At 42.2% G+C, this 21,640-nt stretch overlaps 1 protein-coding gene across 2 annotated transcripts in view; it reads right to left on the reverse strand.

Moving 5' to 3' along the window:
- PRKAG2 (protein kinase AMP-activated non-catalytic subunit gamma 2) overlaps nucleotides 1-18,473 on the reverse strand; it is a 212,908-nt gene extending 194,435 nt beyond the window's left edge. Inside the window, exon 1 of one of the 2 annotated variants that reach the window (XM_039570812.1) lies at nucleotides 17,809-18,473. In XM_039570812.1, the coding sequence (XP_039426746.1) occupies nucleotides 17,809-17,910 (102 nt within the window). In that variant the 5' untranslated portion in view covers nucleotides 17,911-18,473. The remainder of the gene's footprint in view (nucleotides 1-17,808) is intronic. The other variant, XM_039570818.1, reaches the window with a different exon arrangement.
- Nucleotides 18,474-21,640: the final 3,167 nt, after the last annotated feature.

The following is a 21,640-nucleotide window of genomic DNA, read 5'->3' on the forward strand; positions in this document are numbered from 1 at the left end:
GCAATGCTTTCCCACCCCTTATTTAACACTGGCTTATTTCCATCAGCCGTAACAACGGTGAATGGTAGGGCAGGGATGTTTTATGGGGAGCCATAAGCTCACGGTGCTCTTTGATTTTGCTTCAAGTGAGTCAAATTGACTTTGTCCACAACTGAAGGCAGTAAATGTATTGACACAGGAGCCTGGCAACAGACCTCATCACAGGTAAACCCCTGAGGCCAATGGGAGCCATGTTATGGATGATCTTATATAGGGAAAGCTCCATACACAGCCAGTGCAGAATCAGGAGTAGAGTGGGCCAAGACATCTGCAGTGCTGAATCACCTACAATGGTCTGGCTTTAATCATGATGAGTTTTAGCTTAGTTACAAGACTAGGGAGCCATTGAGCTCTACTTTCCAGCATGCTATGGTCTTGGGCAAATTACTTCTTAAATTTTTGCTTTCCAAGCTTCACATCAGAAATAATGATATTTCTAGGACAACATTAACTCAAGCATTTCTCCTGAACATTTAAAAATTTGCAGAAGGAAAGACACAGAGGGGGGCAGTGCATTAGGGTTATTATGTTGGCTCTTCCCCAGGCTTTCTTTTGAGGAGAGTTTTAAAAGAAATGCTTGGATCAAATACCCCATCAATAATAACCTGGATATCATCCAAGGGTCCACTTCTTTGGCAAGAGCAAATAAATCAGGTCTCCCAGTGTTTGAGGTGTAAGTGAAAGCTTGAGTGCACAGGAGGTTGATATTAGAAGGCACGCTTGTCTGATAAGAGCTACAATCTACAGAGGATAAACTGAATAGCACGTGGATAACAAGATGAGACTGGGGAAAAACCAGGATCCTGCATGTATCCAAGAACTGACAGTTCAATGATTGGTGATACTTTACATTCCTGATCCTGATTCCTGATCAGGGCACTGATGTTACTGGGTTCATAGGAAGCTCTCCAAACCAGGGCCAGTGCAGACAGGCAAAGTGCTACAGAGGAACTTGAGTTTACATGGAATGAACAAAAACATGTTCTTCTCCAGACACAGAGAAGCAAACTTCTTGTGTTAATTCAGGATCTCACAACAGTTTCCTTCAGAAAATGCATTTTTACTCCAAACTGTTCCACACTTGGCAGATTTTGGCAAAGTCCTCCCTATCATGTATTCCAGATGAAATAACTTCCTTGAATTCCTGCATAAATGTTCCTAGCACTGCTAAACACCAGCAAAGCACCTCGTGATCTCTGTCCCAGATATCTATGATAGCTATCTATATGTCAGTCATGTATGACAAAACATAACTCCTAAAGCACTTCAGGGCTTCTCATATGCAAAAGTCTGTGTCAGCTCCAGAGTTTACTCTACACACTCTGTTCCCAGCCAAGTAATGAACCACCCAAAGGTCAGTGGAGCGAGCGCTTGGTTTGGGCTACACACTCCCTTCAAGGTGAAGAATAAAGCCATCAGGGTGTCAGGGTCAAAACTGCCATGTTTCACACTCCAAGGATATCCTCTTCCTCCTCAGCCCTGACACATGGATCCAAGATAAAGCAAGCTTGCGGTTAGGAGGTTATACTGTTGCTCAGTCTGGTTAAACTTGGCTTTAACCACCAAATTGACTGTGTATTTTTGGACTGGTGAGGAAATGAGATGTTCATGACCTGATTCAGAAACTAAAGCTTTGGACAAAGTTTTAGATGAATCCCTTAATGAATTACCAGCAAGAGCTGAGCTTATGTTTGACTGAATTTCTACAGTCAGCTTAATGAATACATGTACTTGGAAAACACTTAGCTGAGATAAACATTTGTGCTCACTCTTCTTTGAAGTTATACATAAAATACAGAAATACGTTGCACCCGTTGCAGTCGCTTTACATGTAATTTCCCAACAATAAAAAGAGCAAGAAAATGTTAAGGCTACTGCCAAAACATATAATTAAGTTTCCTTCCCAAAGCTATAAACCTCCTGTGAAGCCCAACCAATGTGCCAGAACAAGAACTCGAGCTCCAGCCATCAGAGGAAAGTCCTGTCCCTCCACTGGTGTCACAGATCTTTTTCTGAGCAGTTCTGTAAAGTGACGCACCATCAGACTCATGGACAGCAGTGCTGGAAGGCCTGAGTAACAGAATATCCTAGAAAAGAAAATATGAACTTTTTAAGGACTATTTTTAATTAATTTGCAGATGGAAATAAATCCTTCTTGGAACTCCTGAAAGCTTCTCAGAAAAGTCACGCTTTCCCTCAAACTGGCCTTGTGTACAAATCAGGACAGATAAAAGAAGGGTTTTTTCTATTAATGAAATAATGATAAATTCTGAGATGATGCTTAGAAAAGAAAACAACATTAACTAAATCACCATGATCATTCCAACAACAAAAACATCTAGCCAAGTATATGTACTACACATAAAACCTCCTCATATATTATGCAAACATGCATAAACCAGTTTGAATTTACAAATTCTCAGCCTGAGCACAAAGGCATACTTTATTTAAATGACTGTTATAAATCCATTTAAAGTACAGGGCTTAGCTTTGTAACTGTCTCTTCATCTCTTATAGTTACCAAGCCTCTGTATAAACAAAATATGGTCTGTCAGATTTTTGTTTGGCCATTTTTGTATTTTGTCTCTACAACAGGGATGTGAAAGAGAAAGACTGAATGTATTTATTCTGGTCTGGGCATCTGGCCAAAAGTAAAAGAGATATTGTAGGTTTCCTGGCTCACAGTGGGTTCAACCTCTTACCTGTCTCCCCGTTTGGACCACAGCTACAGAATTAGAGCTGTAACGCAATCAGAATAGTAGAGAGGGTGCATCATAGCATTAGCCATAAATATTACCACTGTTCCCTGGTTTCACTCCCCCATCTCCATCACAGCTCTCTTATATCAAACACTTTGAACAATCCTGTCACATGTGGTAAAACTTGTGGTAAGCAGAGCTGTAAAATTTGTGTGCAAGGAGAGAAAGCTCTCAGCAGAACAACTAGAAGAAAATCGGTTGTTTGTCAAATGGAATTACTGCAAAATCAAAACCAAAAATACTGATATTTTGGTATCCGTGATATTTCTGGTACACCATATATTGCTCACTTATACTTTATACACTCACAAGCTTTAGGTGGTTATTTCTCCCCTCCCTCTAACCTGCACAGAGCCATAATGAAATCCTAACACTTCCATCCCATGCAGAAATAGTGTCTCTAGTTCCAACCCCACTGTCCATAGCAACTCCAGTGATGACAGGGAAAATATTCCTGCTAAAGCAAATAACACCAGAATGGCACTCAGCATAGTAGTGGTGAGCAGCTCAGGAAGCTGGAGATCTTCCTCCGTGCTCTGTGCTGAACAGGTTACCTAAGCCATTCAAAGTAATTTTTAAATCCCCTAAAATGATAATTGTGGGTATCCCCCATGAAACAGCAGGAACCTTGTGGCACACATTAGCGTTTAAGTACTCCACCTGTGAGCAGACAAAGTCACCAAAATTCTGAAAAACAAGATATTCACCCCTAAAGTTTGCCCATGTCTCATGGATGTAAACAAATCTAAAAATCCCTTCCATAAAGATCCTATATATTTCTGTGAGCCTGATTTTTTTTCTTTGTATTTTGTGATTGTGGTGGGTTTTGGAAACTCTAGAGAGAGCACTAGTGCCTTTGACTCAGGAAAAACTGCTAAGGGAATATTCACAGAATCACAGAACAGCTCAGGTTGGAGGGTACCACAGAGGGACATCTGGTCCAACCTCCCTGCTCAAGCAGGGTTGTCCCAGAGCACATGGCACAGAACTATGTCCAGACGGTTCTGGAATATCTCCATGGAGGGAGACTCCACACTCTCTTTGGATAATCTGTCCCAGTGTGTGGTCACCCACACAATAAAGAAGTTTAAATAAAGAATATTACTTGTGTGGAGGTTACAGTGGCCTTTGGAAATCACAGGAATACAAAAATAGGAGCACATAATAAAGAGAAATCTGATGTGAAAACTGGAAGTCTGGGAAAAAGGTGGAGAAACAGATCTTTTGGCAACATGTTCAGAATCAGCCTTAGTCAGCAAAGATGTTCAGGAGATTACCATGAAATGAAGTTCCCAGCCCAATGCCAGGAAGTCAGATTTCCACACTACAATGATAAATATTTTCAATGGTAATTGCTAGGAGGCCAATCCTGCCTGTCGAAATAGAAGTGCCACAATGGACTGCTGTGATGAATTTCACAGGATGAACTCACTTTCACTCTGACCCACGATCGGTCTTCACAGCTGTCCTTGTGATAATTTTCACAGCATTGCATTTACGTATTTCTAACTAAAAAGGAATCAATCTAACTGCTTGGATAAAATCATGCTATCTTTCTGCATTGTCACTTTTCTGCAATGCTATCAGCAATCATATTTTTACTGTTAAATAGTTTTCCATCTCCCTCTTTCCATTTAAAACACACTTTGGCATAATCAGAGTGCTTTTCAATCAGTCCTGGTAAGAACAAGTATCTGTCTTGGAGAAAAAGCAATTGCATTGGCATGATCAAGTTACTAATGACAGATCCATTATATAATCAACAAATTGGTGTTTCTGCTGGCTATTCCCTTTCCTCTTGCCTCCATAATAGCTCTCAGTTCACTCAGACATTTGCAATTCATTTAGTAAATGGACAAAGTAAGCATTTGGATTTTTACCAGTTGTGTTGCATTGTGCTGATTGCAGCTGTTGCATTTCACTGCAGAAATATCTACTTTTCAGCATAGGTAGGATCATCCTTCAGGCATGTGCCTGAACATGCAAGTGCCCTGTCCATCACCTGTGTTTTCTGCCTTCTTGATGTAAAAAAAACTTTACATCTCCAGGGAATGAAGAATCTCAGCATGGGCTGGTAGCTTACCTGTGTACAAAAATTTCCACCATGTAGCGAAATATAAATCTACTCATTTTACTTTATTAATCTCACTAAATTTACTGATTTCATTTTCAGTTGCTCATAATTCCATATAGTTCCCATTCTATAGGATAAATGTTCCATTTTCAGGCTCATCCTATCAACTCTCTTCATCACTGCCTTACCTGATTTGTTTCTGAGTTTAAAGAAAATACAGTATAGGTATTTCAGCACAACAGTTCTCAAGAGGAAATTGAGGTTTTCCATTATGAATAATCCTCCCCACACATCCAAATATACAGTTTTACCTCATTTATTTTATACAGTTGATCTGCAAATCACTCCACCCTGCTTTGGATTAGAGTACACAATATGGAAGAGAGTTACTTGTGTATTTAACTCCAGCATGATATACTTTGAAATGCAACTAGCATGTTACATTATTAAGTCATTGAAGTTTCTCATTTCCAATACTTAGGCAATATGAAATTACTAGAACTAAAAATTCACAGACATTTTCAAGCTAGCTCAGCAGTAAAATACAACTACCTGTTACAATTCAAGGTTGCTGAAGTCCACAACCCCAAATAGCCCAAAAAGTCTCTACGGCAAATAAATAAAAAAAGAAACCTTCTAAAATTATCTGGCAGGGGCAGCCTAAAGCAGAGGATTCTTGTTGTGGGAGTTCTCCTGTGCTACATTTACATTCCCAATAAGCAAGTCCAGACATATTTGTTTTTACACAGTCGTTTCCACACCAAGACACATTTCCATTCCCCCCTCCCTTCTTCTGCTTTTGTGTTCCATCGTCCACATCAACAATTAGTGGAAGTGCCTGGCTGTGCCTGTTCACATTGTTCCCAGACTTTTCTCTCCCTCAGTGAGTTCTGAAGACCATGCATTATTTGACATGACATGACTTGGAGGCCTTCTACAGCAATGGCTGTATGCAGGGAAGCAGACAGAGGCAAGGAAGAAGTTAGTCCTGGTTACATCTGGAACAGTAGGACTCAAGTCAAGATGTGTTAATCCCTTATCACAAGAGCCCAGGTGACTGAACTTTAAATTACTTAAGTCTTGTAAACCAAAAACCACCAGAAATAAAAACAGCCTAAAGGTCAAGCTCATTGCTCTGTTTGTTTTGTGACATGAAAACACAGGATATTCATAACATGGGGTTTTCCCCTGAAATAATTAAATATCTATTGTATTTTCCATCACGGCTCATTTCTCTGCAACATGAGCAATTTGCCAGCTTGTCTATACACACGGAATGTATTCAGTTTAGAGCAAACAGCTGCACACAGGGCAGCTTTCCTCCATACACACAGGCTCTGAACTTCACAGAATCACAGAATAAGATGAGTTGGAAGGGACCCACAAGGAACATCAAGTCCAGCTCCTGGCCCTGTACAGGACCATCCCCAAGAATTCCACCATGTTACCAAGAGCGTTGTCCAAACGCTTGAACTCTGTCAGGATTGGTGCTGTGACCGCTGTCCTGGGGAGCCTGTTCAGTGCCCAACCACCCTCTGGGTGAAAAATCTTTTTCTAACATCCAACCTAAACCTCCCCTGCCACAGCTTCAGGCCGTTCCCTCAGATCCTGTCACTGGTCACCACAGAGAAGAGATCGGTGCCTGCCCCTCCTCTGCCCCTCACGAAGTTGTAACTGCAGTGAGGTCTCCCCTCAGTCTCCTCTTCTCCAGCTGAACAGACCAAGTGTCCTCAGCTGCTCCTCACACGGCTTCTTATCAAGGCCCTTCATCCTCTTCATTGTCCTCCTTTGGATGGTCTCTAATAGTTTAAAGTCTTTCTTGTTGTGTGGCTCCCAAAACTGCTCCCAGCACTCGAGATGAGGATGCCCCAGTGCAGATCAGAGCGGGACAATCCCCTCCCTTGCCCAGCTGGCGATGCTGTGCCTGATGCCCCCCATGACTGTTGGCCCTCGTGACTCCAGGGCACTGCTGATTCACATTCAGCTTGCCATTGACCAGGACCCCCAGCCCCTTGTTGAACTTCATATGGTCTTGTGTCCTTACCTGTTTTTTAAATTAACTTAGTCAGGTGCACAGAACATTCAAGACCATAAAACACAAACAAAGGAACCTACTGCCCTCTGAAAACGAACTTTTAGAAATATATAGAGTGAGTAGTTAGTATCTTCTCTCACTTTGTTGCTGAAGTCAAGAAATTCGATTTTATCATTCCTCCAAGAGAAGATGATTGATCCCCAGATGTAAGTTTCCAGATTTCAGCTTGTGTGTCACAACTCTCACCCATTAAAATGCCATTGATCTTACAGCCTTTTCTTTTACATGTGTGCCTCTTCCTTGATTACTTCAACCCAAATACTTCTGTTTCATAAACTTGCTGACAAAACAGTATATGCAGATTATGGCAATGAAATATAATTTTTTTCATTTTAAAACATTTATATTTGAAAGTAAATTTCAAATAATTACCCACAGAGAGTTCAAACACATTAAATGCTCATAAAAGTTTTAAAGTTTACCCGGGTAAAAAAATATATAAATAAAAAATCCTCTCACAATTTTAAATGATTGCAGACTTTTCTCAAGTTACATTGAAAAGAAATTTCTTTCTGAAGTCTTTGTCACATGTAATACTTGGTCCCTTCAGTCAAATGTAAGACAAACAAACACGGACTTTATTGTGTGTCACAACAGATTGCAATGCACCAAGTATCAGTATTAGTTTCAGTCTTTATCATCAAGAGAGCAGCTGCTATTTATCTCTTCCCAAATTGCTTCCTAGTATTACTTTCAATCTCTGTTCCATTGAAAAAAACAATTTACGACTTGGGGGTTTTTTTTGTAGTTTTTTTGTTTGTTTGTTTTTTCCATTTTAGCTATCAGGCACAAGAGAATGTTACTGGAAGTGGAAAAATAGGAAAGCAGCTTCTGTTTGTAATGCAGGTATAAATAGCAAAGAGGGAAGAATAGCATCTTGAAAGTTTGAAAGATGTAAAGCTTAATTTTCAAATGTAATTAAGGATATCCTGATGCAAATGGACTGGCAGGATCTTCAAACGCTGTAAAGGAACCTAAGATGCCTAAATTCCTTTGAAAATCTCATCTCTTTGAGCTACTAGCCTTCTTAGCACCTATTTTCTTTTCTCCAGGCTTAATCTTGTGAATGGCATTTCAAGTAAATTGAGTCATCTGCTGTTTGCAGATTTTTGGATCTGAGACTACAGACAGATGGGCATCAAAAGCAATGAGTTACCAAGGCTTACCAAGTTACCACGCATTTTCTCTGACAATGAAAATAAAACATAATGGCTAAGTGGGAAGGCATTGTAAGGCAACATCCTTTGTTCAGCACTGCAGGGGGACGGGAGGATGCACACAGTCTGTTGGGAAATCCAGCTGGGGAACAGCAGCTTCCCTTGCCTTGGTAACTACTGGTCGAGGTCCACCAGGACAGCAGAGGAATACTGGTGAAAAACAGTTTTGTCTAAGTAATGGAGATGAGCCCACCCCTGTACATGGTTAAGTAAGATATTTCCTCTTTTACTGACTCGTGTTTTACAGCTGGAAATGAGAAGAGGTCCTTTAACAGCAACTTTTGGATGCCAACTGATGACGTGTCCACAGGTTTGCAGCAGTGAAAAGAGCCAGAACTCTTAGTACAATACAGAAAAAAAAGGAATTCAAGTAATTGCACTTTTTGAATTACTGGATTTACTTTATAAAGAAAAATGCTGGCATGTACTCTCCTGCCTCTGCGCAGCTTAAAGCACATAGAGTCATTCTAAACCACATTAAAAATATAAGTAAAATGTATAATTAATCACCACTCAACTAAAAGAAGCCTCTTAAATTAGTATTTACCCTTAACACCAACTCACTAAATAAAGAGCAAAGAGAACAGCTGAATAACATCTACCTCCCGTTCCTTTCAGGCTATAAATTTTATGTTTATGTATAGTGTTGGCTCAACTTTTCAAAGGGCAGAATCTCCCCATTTCCCCATAAAAATGTAGAGTTCATCCAGAATTAGTGGAAGGAGCATCTAATAATGGTGTTGAGACCATGCTGGTATTGTCTCTCCTGCTCTAGCTGACAGCAGCACTCGAGAATGCCCAGCTCCAGCAACTGGAAGGACAAGTCAGTGGAATGCAGGAAGGGAGACAGAATGCCTGCAAACTCTTTGGAGATTGCTGTAGATTGAACATGGCTGGTAAAGGGCCATTTCAGGTGTACCCAAACCCCATTTTCTTGACTATGTAGATGACTACATGTGAAATGGCTGTAGATGCCTTTTTTTAAGAATTCTACAACTGATGTGCCACCAGTCATACAGAAAAAATAAAAAGACTAACATTTCACAGCTTTCAACAACCACATGAACCACATGGAGTGTGTGATAATTAGGCACACTCATTGGTACCACTTTTGATGCTGGAAATTAAAATAGTCTCCTCTAATTTATCTAATATCCTCAATCCTTGGGCGTCCTGATCAGGCTGCCAAGAGGCCTAAGAGTGTTATTTTAAGACATGGCAGGACTGTCTGTAGACATTAGACTGGAATGCTTTCACTTCACACATATTTTCAAAAAGCAAAAGGAAAAATACTTCCCATGACTGCTGACTCAGGTTAACGTTATACATGGGTTTGACTTGGGTTGAGCTTATACATGGATCCTTCTGGAACAAATACCATAGGAAGAAGGTTTGGCTTATGATTAAGGTAAGGGAACTGGGTCTGAAGACTTCAGGAATCCAACTGTCACACTGCTATACAACATGGGAAAAGTTGCTTAACTCCAATCGTTTCCTTGAATATCAGCACTGCAGGGATGAAGTTGTTTCTTCGCACCTCCTCCAGCCAATACAATCCGTCAAGGCTTAAAATTCTTCAGAGAGTCTGTCTTCACCAACATATGTACAGACATCTAACAGCATGCAGTCATGGGTGGAAAGAAGATCCCGCAAGACATTTTGGTGTTTCAGGGTGGCACACTAACACTTTAAAAGTTCATTCTTTGTGGACCTCAAGCCTCAGCCATTCATCAGTGCACAGTTTACGCCTCCTCTGCCCTCAGGCCATACAGCAGATAGAGACTCAGATTGCTGATGATTTAGTGCTCTTAGCCCGGAACTGTCTTTCCTCATGCTTCTTGGTTTAGATCACACTTCCAACACGGAAGCCATGATTAATAGTAACAGCAAATCCCCTCTAATGAATTTATGCAAAAGGAATGACAACACATGATGAAAACCACATTCCAGAACATGCAATGATCTACTGAGAAGCTGGCAAACTCATACACAGCATAAGAATACTGACTAAGCACCTTTTTTTACCTCGTCCTTACTCTTCCTTTCTTTCCCAAGTCTTGTTGGGACTATTGTGCCTCCAGTTTCGACATCCATCTCAGAGAATCCTTTTCCCAGAAGTCTCTACACTACACTCCTACTAGTCAAATCCAATTTCACTCCTCAGATTGACTCTATGCCTTTGGAACAAGATCCAACCAACTGTGGAGTTCAATTCCATGTGCCTGTGTAGTGGCTGAACAATAGTCTGTCTCCAGGAACTTTCACTTGCCTGAGTGTGTTTTGTCAGAGCAGTGAAACCAGGGAGTTTCCATCCTTGGGGAAATTCAAAATCTGATGGGGCACAGTCCTGAGCAACGTGCTCTAGCTGACCACTGGGTCAGCAGTAACATCTGGACTAGACAACCTCCAGATCTCTCTCTTCCAAACTCAACAATTCCAAGGTTCTGTAAAAACACTTGTTTGCACTTATACCTGCTAAAATCCACATGGCCAAAAGCAAGGCAACACAGGCTTAGCAAACACATTAAATGCACACCTATTTAAAGGCATAGAACAGTCCTGTACCAGTGGAAATTTGCCAAGGATTAAGGCTAGGTAGCAAAAATAGAGTGACACACTTGAGCAATCTCTACATAATTCCTCTTTGCAGATTTCCTTGTACAGTCCATTCAAAATAAATAGCAAGCAGGTAACAATCCATTTCTTCCACTAGCCAGGCAACAGGCACTGCTTATGGCACCTGTTTAGTCCACCACATTCCTAAAGCCATCCCATTTCTATGGAGAGCTTGTCTTCACTGAAAAGTTACTTCATGCTTGGACTCAGATTTTACCCCAATCTAGCTCACCAAGTACTGATTTCTACAATTCCATGGAAAACACGTTTCCAACCTCTTCTAAAGGAAACAACAGACATGTAGCTTCTACAAACGAGACCCAAACTTCAGTCATTCATAAATGACCCCTGGTAAGTCCGTAACTGGAAGTCCTGTGTTTTGTAGAGTTGTCAGGCAGCACTCAGAGAGGCTTGCTTTCTTCCGCTTGCAGAAACAGAGTATTTTCTTATTTTCATTGTTCCAGCAGCATTACTGACATGAAAAGTTGACTGAAAAGTGCACAACGCCTGTTGTAAATAAATGACGGTAAGGGCTTCAGAACATGGCAGACAATGCACACACTTCCACCTAATGAATCGCCAGTTGTATGAATGTGTTCTCCAGCAGCTTAAAAAAAGGCATATAGCTCTCTCACCCTGGTCACAAAAATAGATTAAGTCTTCATCTTATGACACAGGTTCTGTTTTTGGAGCAGAACGTCACAGGCACCCTTTGCAATAATGACCATAAGGTCTGAAGAGTCACGGTGTGTGAAATAAATGACAGCCATGAAACACACACTGCAATGCATTTGCTCTGCATCCCACTGGGTCACGCTTATATAATGTAATTTACTGTCAAGCTAAATCTTATGAAAATTTGAAGGATGTTATAAAGCATTCTATGAATCCTCAGTGTCAAAAACTGAAAGACTGTGTTAAGTTTCGGCTCTCTACTGTGTAAATAATGCTCATGCTTTAAAGATTTCATATGTATTTATATGCAAGCAACTTAAGAGAGACAGTAATACAGAAGCAAACACTAAACTGAAGCATTACACTCCAGTTTCTACAACTACCTAAAGAATGAACACAAAAATCATTCTGCAGCAGAAATTGTCACATACATCAGTGTTTTAGCTCACTGCTAGTATGAGAAATAGTTCAGTAGCAGTACAGAACTGTGTCACCAAACAACCAATAATAGTTTATATTTATTGATGGCATCTTATATTCCTTATGTATGTGTGTACATATGTTTTCCTTTTCAGTAGAAAACCCACACTCCATTCAAGATTGAAATCTTTTACTTTTAGCCTTTGAAGACACGCACAAGTCTCCCTGTTCGAGAGACTGTAACACTTTCTCCAGGGTGCCTACAGTGCAAGCAACAGTAGAAAATTGAGACAGCAGCCCCCTGCAACCAGATCAAGGCCTGGAGCCAATTCCCAAAGCCTGGTGATCGGTCTAGGGTAAAATAGCCCACATTGTGACATCTCTTGTCGGCTGTTGATGTCTTCCTGGATACTGCATTTCTCTTGTAACCAACTCTGCTCTTTCATTATTCCCTGTGCATGGGATGCCTTTTGACAGAAATTCAGCTTTTCTTCAAAGGGATGGGAACCACCTGTGTTACTTCACTCAACATGAATGTCCACAGATTGGGCAACCAATGCTGACTCAGTTTTTGGCTCCTTTCTGCTCCCATTAGCCCTGCCAAGCCAGCACCTGGGCACACCAACCTACTTCCATGACTGTCCGTATACCATCAACAAAACGAGGTTTGAATTCTGGTTTCAGTCATATCTGTGTAGCTCCCTTGAATGCAATGTGGTGCCCAGGTGAAGCTGAGCAAAAGCTGAACCCTGTGGGTCTGTGAACAGGTGCTGGAACCTCCTAGGTAGAAATCACTACCCTCAACTTCACTCCTGATCCCTCTGGAGCATGACTCTTCTTCTGTTCCACTAATTCCCAATACAAGCATGGTGTAAACTTCCCTGAGGCCAAAAGTCTCACCATCCACATTTCTGTGAGGTTCCTTCCACATTCATGACTGATTTCTCCAAGGAAATTCGCATTCCTCTGAGCTCAAAGTCCTCACAGGCTCACAAATAAACAAATACGGTCTAAGAGGTTGGGTGAGACCATTTAGGATAATCTCCTACTACAAAAAGTGATGTTTTATAAGACACCACACTTTTCTATAAGCTGATGGTCTGTTTGTGTTATGCTTTAGAACAAAAAAGACTCAGAGCTCCCTTAATTGCAGTGCTAGCTATGATGATTGTAAACATGAATCCTTTCTTTTATCCTTGAGATAAATTCAAAGTGCCATCTTAACACTCCTGAGCAAATACCTCTCGCCCCTTCCTGTCTTTAAATATATCAGCCCTTGAGGAAGGAATCCAAATTTAAACTTCAAGGCCACAGAGGCTCAGGACAACTCACAGCCCGCCCTGTGAGAGCGAGAGGGAGAACAGTTGCAGATTTAATTTTCGAGAAACATTTCTCTCTCCCCTGTCTCTCTCCCTTCACCGCCTTTTACCAAGAAAACAAACATTTCTTTCATTCCTAGATCACACTGGAAGCTGATTTCTTTTCACCTTTGAAAGAATTCACTAGATTATTCCCCATCTGCAGCTTCCTAAAGTGATTCCTAGACTGAAGTGCTGTTCTCATCAGCCCACCCTGCAATTACCGGGAGACAAGAAGCACCCTGCAAAAACTGTGACAGAACAAAATCATTTCACAGTGATTTATTAGGCATGCAGCCATTAATGACTTTGCAAGTGTGGAAAGCAAGATGGAGGGGCAGAGCCTCAGCCAACAGTAGCTGTCAGAACATCACTGTCATCTATCAGGTTAGAACTATTTAAGCCATCTGATGTTCAGCCTGGCATCCCAACATAACACCCAGCCTGGAAACAGCAATAAATTTTGACATTGAGGAGTCTCTTCAAAATCACAGAGGCTGACAAAGAAATGGGAGAAAGTATCCAGAGATGTTTCTTTGTGTGGCATTGAAAACAAAGAATCCTGATCTCCCACCACATCCTTCCAGGGCATCAACTCTGTTGTCAGGGCTGAAATACCAGAGGCAAGAGCGACCTCACTGAACTGAAGATGTTTTGATATTCATTCACAGATGTTACTTTTGTGCTTATTGTGACAAAATTTCTTTGTTCTTTTGAATAAAAAGTCACCTTGCAATGTATTTGAGAAAAATCCAAGGAAGTGCCAAGCTCCTGCAATTCCCACCTGCTGAAGAGCAGTGGGTGCTTGGCACCTGGCATAGTGAAGCTCTTGAGACAGGTTCTGCTGTCAGTTGCGCTCATGTAAATACAACAGCTTTGCTGGTACTGACTGAACCATCCCAGATGAAATTCAAAGTAAACAAGAGCAGAATATCTCTTTTTTTTTTTTTTTTTTTTTTTTTGCAGCACCAGGTCCTACAATGGCAATGTTAACATTAGAACAGATTGATTTTGCAAAATGACAAAAGAACATTCTGATCTCACTGCTGTGAGCTCCTACTCAGCAGACAATTGCATCCCATCTCAGAATAGAGTTTTTAAAATGTTCAAAGCAATGTGCAAGCATTATCTTGTAATGGCTTAAAAAGGAATTTTATAATGCTAATGCCTTCATATTACAGATATGATGCATTTAGAGAGCAAAGGTTTCTATTTAAAACTGTAGCAGCTTTCAAAGATATTCAGACCAGAAATTTCCATTTAGGCATCTCTAATCTCAAGACTTCTGAATGTGCTGCTGGGACAGACAGAGGTTGACAGGACCTTTACAAAGGCTCCTGCAATTATATTATTGTCCATCTAAATTACTAGTTTAAGTCAGTTGTGTATTTACAAATAAAACAACAACCAACCAAGAAGATGTTCCATCATTCCAGCCATTCAGCAAACACTTCCCTGCCACACTACAGAATACAGTGGCCCCTTCTTTATTCTTGGCTACTGAACAGAAGATGAGAGCAGTGAGGAAAGCCAACGTGCAGGAACTTAGTGATCCTCCACCACCCCCAGAAGGACAGGCAAGGCACCACCCACCTGTGCTGAAGGAGACTGGGCACAGAAAGAAGGTGAAAATAGAGTGTTCCCAGGTTTTTTGTATCATGTCTTGTTCTTCCTTGAGAAAGATGTACCTGAGAAAACCTGGAGTGTTGCAACCACAAACCAGCTTTCTTTAACGGATCCATTTTTTCCCACTGTCAAAGACAGACCCAAAACAAACTATGTGGGAGAGAGAAGAAATGTGTACAACCTTCTTTTCAGAAATCCCTATTATTCCACAATCCTCTAATTAACCTAATTATAGTGTATTTTGCATCCGTCACCTTTTTTTTTTTTTCACAATATGTATTACTTTTTCAGTCAGCGTTTCTACATGACCAATAAATATGTTTTAGGCCAGCCTGCATCACAACAGTACCTCTCTGTCCTATCGCTTTCTCTTTCAGAATTGACTCCTCTCTCCTCTCCTACTCAGACCTTGTTAGCTCTTCTCTTGTTCCTAATTTGAAGATCCAAATGAGCATGAATTACATGCCTCAGCAATAAACATGATCTCAGAAACACAAAGAAGAGGATGAACAAAATAAAAATTACTGTCTGGTGAAAGCTCCCTTGACAACTACAGCTACACTGACAGGCGCCACTGAAATAATAGGAATGATGCTTCAAAACAACAGCCAAGACAACGTTATGAAAGAGAAAAAAAAACAGTCTAAACAGATCTTTTCAAATGCAGATTCCACTGTCAAGTAAGGAGAATGAGAAAAATGTTCTTTCTTACAGCACAGCCATGTTCAAACTCTGCCAGATTACAGAAAACCACTAAAAATGTGCGTACAACCTGAAAGACCCTGGCCAGCCCAAAGTCCATTTAAGGAATGGTAGAACGATGTAGAATGGAAGAGAAGGATCATATCTTGGGGATGGAGAGGAAGGATTGAAGGTGTTATCTCATTACTAAATCTTGAATCACTTCCAACTGGGTGAACAACAAAACTTATGTTGACTTCAGTGCAACATCAGGCATTTGCAGGCTTGTATCTGAATCACTGCTATTACCCAGGTGACAAACTGCAGAGCAAAAAGCCAAGAGATGGATGAACATGAAAAATTATGACCCACTACTAAAAATGCTCTATCCAAGACAGAACTAAGGCAACACTCATAAAGAAAGGTTGTCCACGGATTAGGGAGAAAATTAGGCAAAAACGTTAGCATTCCTCTATCAATAATGATTTAGTGCAAAGGAGTTCCTTAGGTACTTTTTTCATGTTAGCTTCACACCATAAAGGAGGAAAATTGTTCTAAGTTCTGGTGTGGTCACAGATATCTGGTGGTGAGCAGGGATTTCAAAAACACCAGTTGGATGGTGTAAAATCCTGCAACAATCACAGGACACTCCAAAACTACCTATGGCTCCTGAGCAGGCAGAAAATGCAGTTCCTGGGAGCAGCAGTGGGGATGCAGCTGCCACAAGAGTTTCTGGCTAGACTGAGTCAGAGGTGGGGGGGAGGGCAGTGGAAAGAGATGGCAGAGACAATATTGCAGGCAGGGTGGGAAGGAATAATGAGCACAGGGTGAGTGGTGCTTTGGTGTGGTACATTTTATTTGCTGGTATTTTACATCCCTATTGTGAAGTACTACTGGCAACATGGTAAAGTTTATTGCCTAAAATCTTCTGTCACAAATACATAGGCAACACCCATGTTAGCAGAAACAGACCCTTTTCTTCTAGTACTGAATGCACTCAGAGCTCCAGAAGTTTGGCTTGTGCTCTTGGGCTTGCATTCCTCCCCAGAGAAAAATAAAATCTGCAGAAGAGTCATGTATTTTTCCTCCATTTTATTCCACACACTCAAGACACCTAATAAATTTGCTTTGACTTCTTATTCTTTCCTAAAACAAAGAAAAAACTTACAACCAGAAATATCTTTTTGCTCCTTGGTGGCCTGGCAGAGACACGGGTAGAACTGTTTCCCACTTTGAGATAATGAGATTTAAAACAAACTAATAAACAAAAAAACCATAAACACCAACAATCAATAAAACACAGAGTGCACAGGAAAGATAGAAGGACTTTGTCATTTCTTGCCAGAAGCACTGAAACCAAAAGTACATCAGGACTGAGAATAGAAAACTAATAGCTACATAGATCACAAGAACAACCTAATAGTAAAATAATCTAATAGTAAAAAACCAATAACCTAAGTTTTGAGAGGCATGTAATTCTGAAGATGCAGCCAGTCAGCCTTTTAGTACTCACTAGAAATAGAAACTTTTGATCTGTGGTTATTCCGTATCTATATACTCTAATTTCTTGTGTGTTACTTTATAGTGGAATATACAAAACAAAACAGAGCTGGTGAACAGACTGCATGGCTCACTAGTCTGCTCCACTGTGAATACAACTGCCCTGCTCTTTCGGCAATGACCAGACTGCTTGGATCCAAATCTGAGCGAGCTCTGGGTTGCCCAGCCCTGGGAAATTCAGAAGTGGATTACTTTTGAGAGAGAGGGAAGAGTCAGATTAAATCCGGGTTCAGCCACAGGCAGGGACAGTTCCCGGAGCCGAACCTGGAAATGTTGAAACCGGAGTTTGGGGGTGAACAGACCTTTTGCTAAACGGTGCTGCGAGTGTGAGAGGGAACTGGGTGAGATCAACTGAGCCAAACCCACAGCCCAAGGCACATGAGCACTTGTACAGCAGGGAGTAAGAGTCACTTCTGAAACTAGGATAGTGAAGATACTCCTCCGTGCCACGGACACTGCATCCTGAGCTCCCAGCACTGCACGGGGGGCCAAGACCCCACTCTTCAGCCCACGCCAGATGTGGAGGACTCGCCTGTTGCGGGAGTGCACCCCCAGCCCAGCATGCCCCAACTCCAGAGCTCGGCGCAGGAAACACCTCTCCCTGCCTTTCGCTGCGCACCATGTCAGAGAAAAACATGCCCAAGCCACGCCAGCTGCCGAAAGGGAGGAAGAGCAAGGAGCCACTTACGGGGATGTGCAGTCGCAACATGAGTTTCTTGTGGCTGGAGCTTTTCCTGCTGCTGCTGCTGCTGGAGGCATCCTTCTTCTTGTCCATGGCAGTGCTTCCCATGCCTTCACCCAAGCGCGGTGCTGAGCGATGGATCTGGAGAGGGAGGCTCCTCTTCCACCTCTCCCCACCGTCCCACGGGCCGCAGTTAGTCCAGGCTCCTTATTTTCTTTTTTCTTCCCTCTCTCTCTCTCTTTTTTTTTTTTTTTGTTTTCCCCCTTCCTAATGGCCTTAGGAAATTTGGGGAAGCGGGAAGGGGGGGAGGCAAGCGGAGGGGGGAAGATGAGAAAAGCCAGGGAGGGGGAGGAGTTTCTCCAGCTCCGGTCTTTAATCCCAGCAGCGAGGTGTCAGGGGGGACCTTCGCAGGAGCATGAGATGCCCTCACAGACGCTGCTCCCTTTCTCACTCTTCCGCCCTTTCAAAAATATCCGGAGCATCCTGGAGGAGGGGGGGAGAAAGTTTCCTTCCCCTCGTCCAGCCCGGTCGCACTCTCACCGAAAGAGAGAGAGAGAAAAAAACCCAAAAACCCCGAAAAGGGGAAGACGCGCGGGCGACGCTTCTGGCAGAGCGGGGACTCCCGCGGGGAGCCCGAGCCGGGGGGGGCGGGGGAGGGAGGGAAGGAAGGCAGGAGGATGGGAGGAGGTGCCCGGGCGCTCCGAGAGCCCGGCAGGGTCCCCAGGAGCTGCAAAACGAACACCACGCAACTTTCCCGCAGTCGGACCGCTCCCGCGGCTGCCGCTCGCCCCGGGCCGCCCTGGCGGCCCCTTGGCGGGGGGAGAGGAGCTGGAGCTGTGCCTGCATTCCCCGGGCTGCCGGAGCACGGAGGTGGGCGAAAAGGCTGGGTTTCACCTTGCCAAAAACGCCCAAAGGCGGCGCGGTTCCTCTCCCTCCCGACCTCCCAGGCTGTCTCCTCGCCTCCCGCCCCGCAGGATTTCTCCCGGCTGTGCCCTCAGGGAGGGTTATTTCTTTCCACCGAGGCAGTGGCTTCCCAGCCGCGCTCCCCGCAGCCCAGCCCGCCCGCTGCAGCGGCCCCGGGATGGCGCTGGGCAAGGAGGGGGCCCCGCCAGGCTCATTCCCGCTGGGCAAAGCCCCCGCTGCCCTTCCCCCCCCCGGGCTGAGAGGAAACGTGTGCCAAGCCCAGGAGGGCCGCAGTCCACTCCTGATCGTAGATTTTTCCGCTCCCTCCCTCCAAAAAGCCTTCAACGCGCTTGCAAATTCAGCCGAGCGAAAGAGGCAGCTCGGCCCCCGCGGGCGAATGGATTTGGCGTCACAGAGTCTCAGAGAAGGAAAAGCTTCACCTGTGGCTGCTCTGCTGCCTCAGGGCAGACCCAGGGCAGTGCCACCCTTGGTGCCAGGCTGCCACTAGGGCTGAGAGTCTGGGACAGCAGAGAGAGAGGTGTCTTTTCTTTAGAACAGCAGGTGGTTTCTATACGCATAGAAACAAGCATACATTCTGCATCAAAATATGAGAGTTTGTTTTAGAAGTGGCTCTTTCCTTGACGATCTCTGCACCTTTTTACACGGACTGAATTTGAGGATAAGACCAAGCCCGTTACAGCCACAGACCTTTGATCACAGCACTTAAACTGAGATTTTCCCTGGGTTCAAAGCCGTGCGTGTATGTATTCACAAAGCCTGCACTGTAATCGCTCCCAACAAATCACAGAGGATTCTATAAAACAACGATTGAGGAGAGAAGGGGGAAGAGTTTTCCTCAAAAATCTTCTGAAAAAATACAGGGTTGCAGTGGTTATCATCAAGAAATACAAGAATTAAGATTTATTTCCCTCCTTATGGAAGTCTCTGTATTTAACAGGTGCAAAGCTCGGTCAGGCGTAAAGTCTGTAGCCACTTCTCTAAAACCATACAGAATTAAATAAAAATGTGACTCCTTTTCTTAATGTAATAGACAACTGTCCTATAGGTTCCTACAGGATATCATGGAAGGAAACAGACCTGGAAATGAGAGAGGGGTTAACAACATTGACACCAGGTCAGGAAGGGATGTGAATGGGTCTATAAAACCTGCTTTCTCCCAGCATTTATATGAACTCTGCCAACAAAGTGCTGTTGCCAAGGGATATGGGAATGACTGGAATAAACAAATGAAAAAATTACTAATAAGCGTGCCTATGAATAAAACTGTCACAATATTTTTCTAGCTACTGTGGTCTTGAAAGTTAAAAAATTAGGGAAGAAAAGGGTAGAATTTCTTTAGAAGGATTTTAGCATTGGTTATCACAAGCAAGCAGATCTCCTGGCTATTCTTCATTAAATTAGCAAACATTCAAGGTGGAATAGAATCTACCATATAAATAGTCCTTTCCCTTGTTTATGCAAAATTGTTTCCCACAATATTATAATTTATTTTCTACATTTAGTGTTTTAAATCTAAATTATTTTTTTCTTCTTTTAGATTGTTTATATGAATAATTGTGGTTATTGTAAAAGAAGCTTCAGAAAGTGACGTAAAGACAGTATTACCAAACTCCCAAACCTAAAAAACCCACAAATCAACCTCTCTCCATCAGCATATTGCCTTAAGCATGTTTATAACTTTCAGAATACCACAATAAGGGATTATTCTTATTTTTTTTCCTTTGACCCTCTAAGATCTCAAATATGACCTTTGATCCTTCAGTCATATTTTTAAACTTTTCATTGCAGCTCTGAGGATTAGAGACACATTAAAAAAAAAAAATAACAAAACACAACCAAAAAACAACAAACCACAAAAAATACAACAAACAACAAAACAAAGCCAAAATCCTCCTACAGCTGCTAGACTTCAGGACCTTGACTCCTTGTAAAATCAAGTGTTAATAAGACCCTGCTATAAAATAATCACCAATTATTTCAGAGATTAAGGCACCATGTTCTTATCTTTCTTTGCTTTTTGTCTTTCATGGATAAATGTAGGCAGTATATGAACAAACAACACTGTAGTCTTTTAATGAGATTTAAAGTTATTTTGATCAATTTGACTACCAACAACCATGTTTTCAGATGCATGTAAGCATCTGAATTACTAATTTCAGAGACAAATGGGTACTAAAACACTTTGGAGAATATCATAGAATCACAGAGTGGTTTGGATTGGAAGAGACCTTTAAAGATTATCTGGTTCTAGCCCCCCTGCCATGGGCAGGGACACCTTCCACTAGACCAGGTTGCTCAGAGCTCCACCCAGCCTGGCCTTGAACACTTCCAGGGATGGGGCAGCCACACTTACCACCCAAATACCTACAGGTTTCATGACCTCTCGGGGGGGCAAAGCAGAACAGCATTTCAAACACACCAGCCACACTTTGCCTCTCCCCTACACCACCTGAATGCTCCCCATTACTGTAACTCAGCCCTACCTGTAACTCAGCAGAAGCAGCACATTTTGGGCTACACCCTGCCACAGGACTTGCCATAGTTAATCCTTAAATACAGGTTGAGTCAATTTTTCCATAATAAATTTCCCTGAGTACATTCCTAAGTTTATAAAATAGCCATAAAACTTTGCTTTGAGCCTTGGTTATATCGATTATAGTTGCTGTAAGGAAAATAATATGTCACCAGCAAACTTTTGTGCTGAGATTTCACATGCAATATGTCAAGATTTTTTAAAGACTTTATGGTTAAATGAAAAAGTGTGTCTAAAAAAAGTGTTGAATGGAGAGAGCTATGTGAGTTGCTGGTGGGTTTTAAATCTTTATTAAAACAATCATTTTTTGGTAATGCTTTAAAGTTTGTTGTTAGTAATATCATTGTATTAGAGAAAAAAAGCTATCTGTGAAAAAAAACT

This window comes from Corvus cornix, chromosome 2 (genome assembly GCF_000738735.6).
Source record: "Corvus cornix cornix isolate S_Up_H32 chromosome 2, ASM73873v5, whole genome shotgun sequence".
NCBI classification, from domain to species: Eukaryota; Metazoa; Chordata; class Aves; order Passeriformes; family Corvidae; genus Corvus; species Corvus cornix.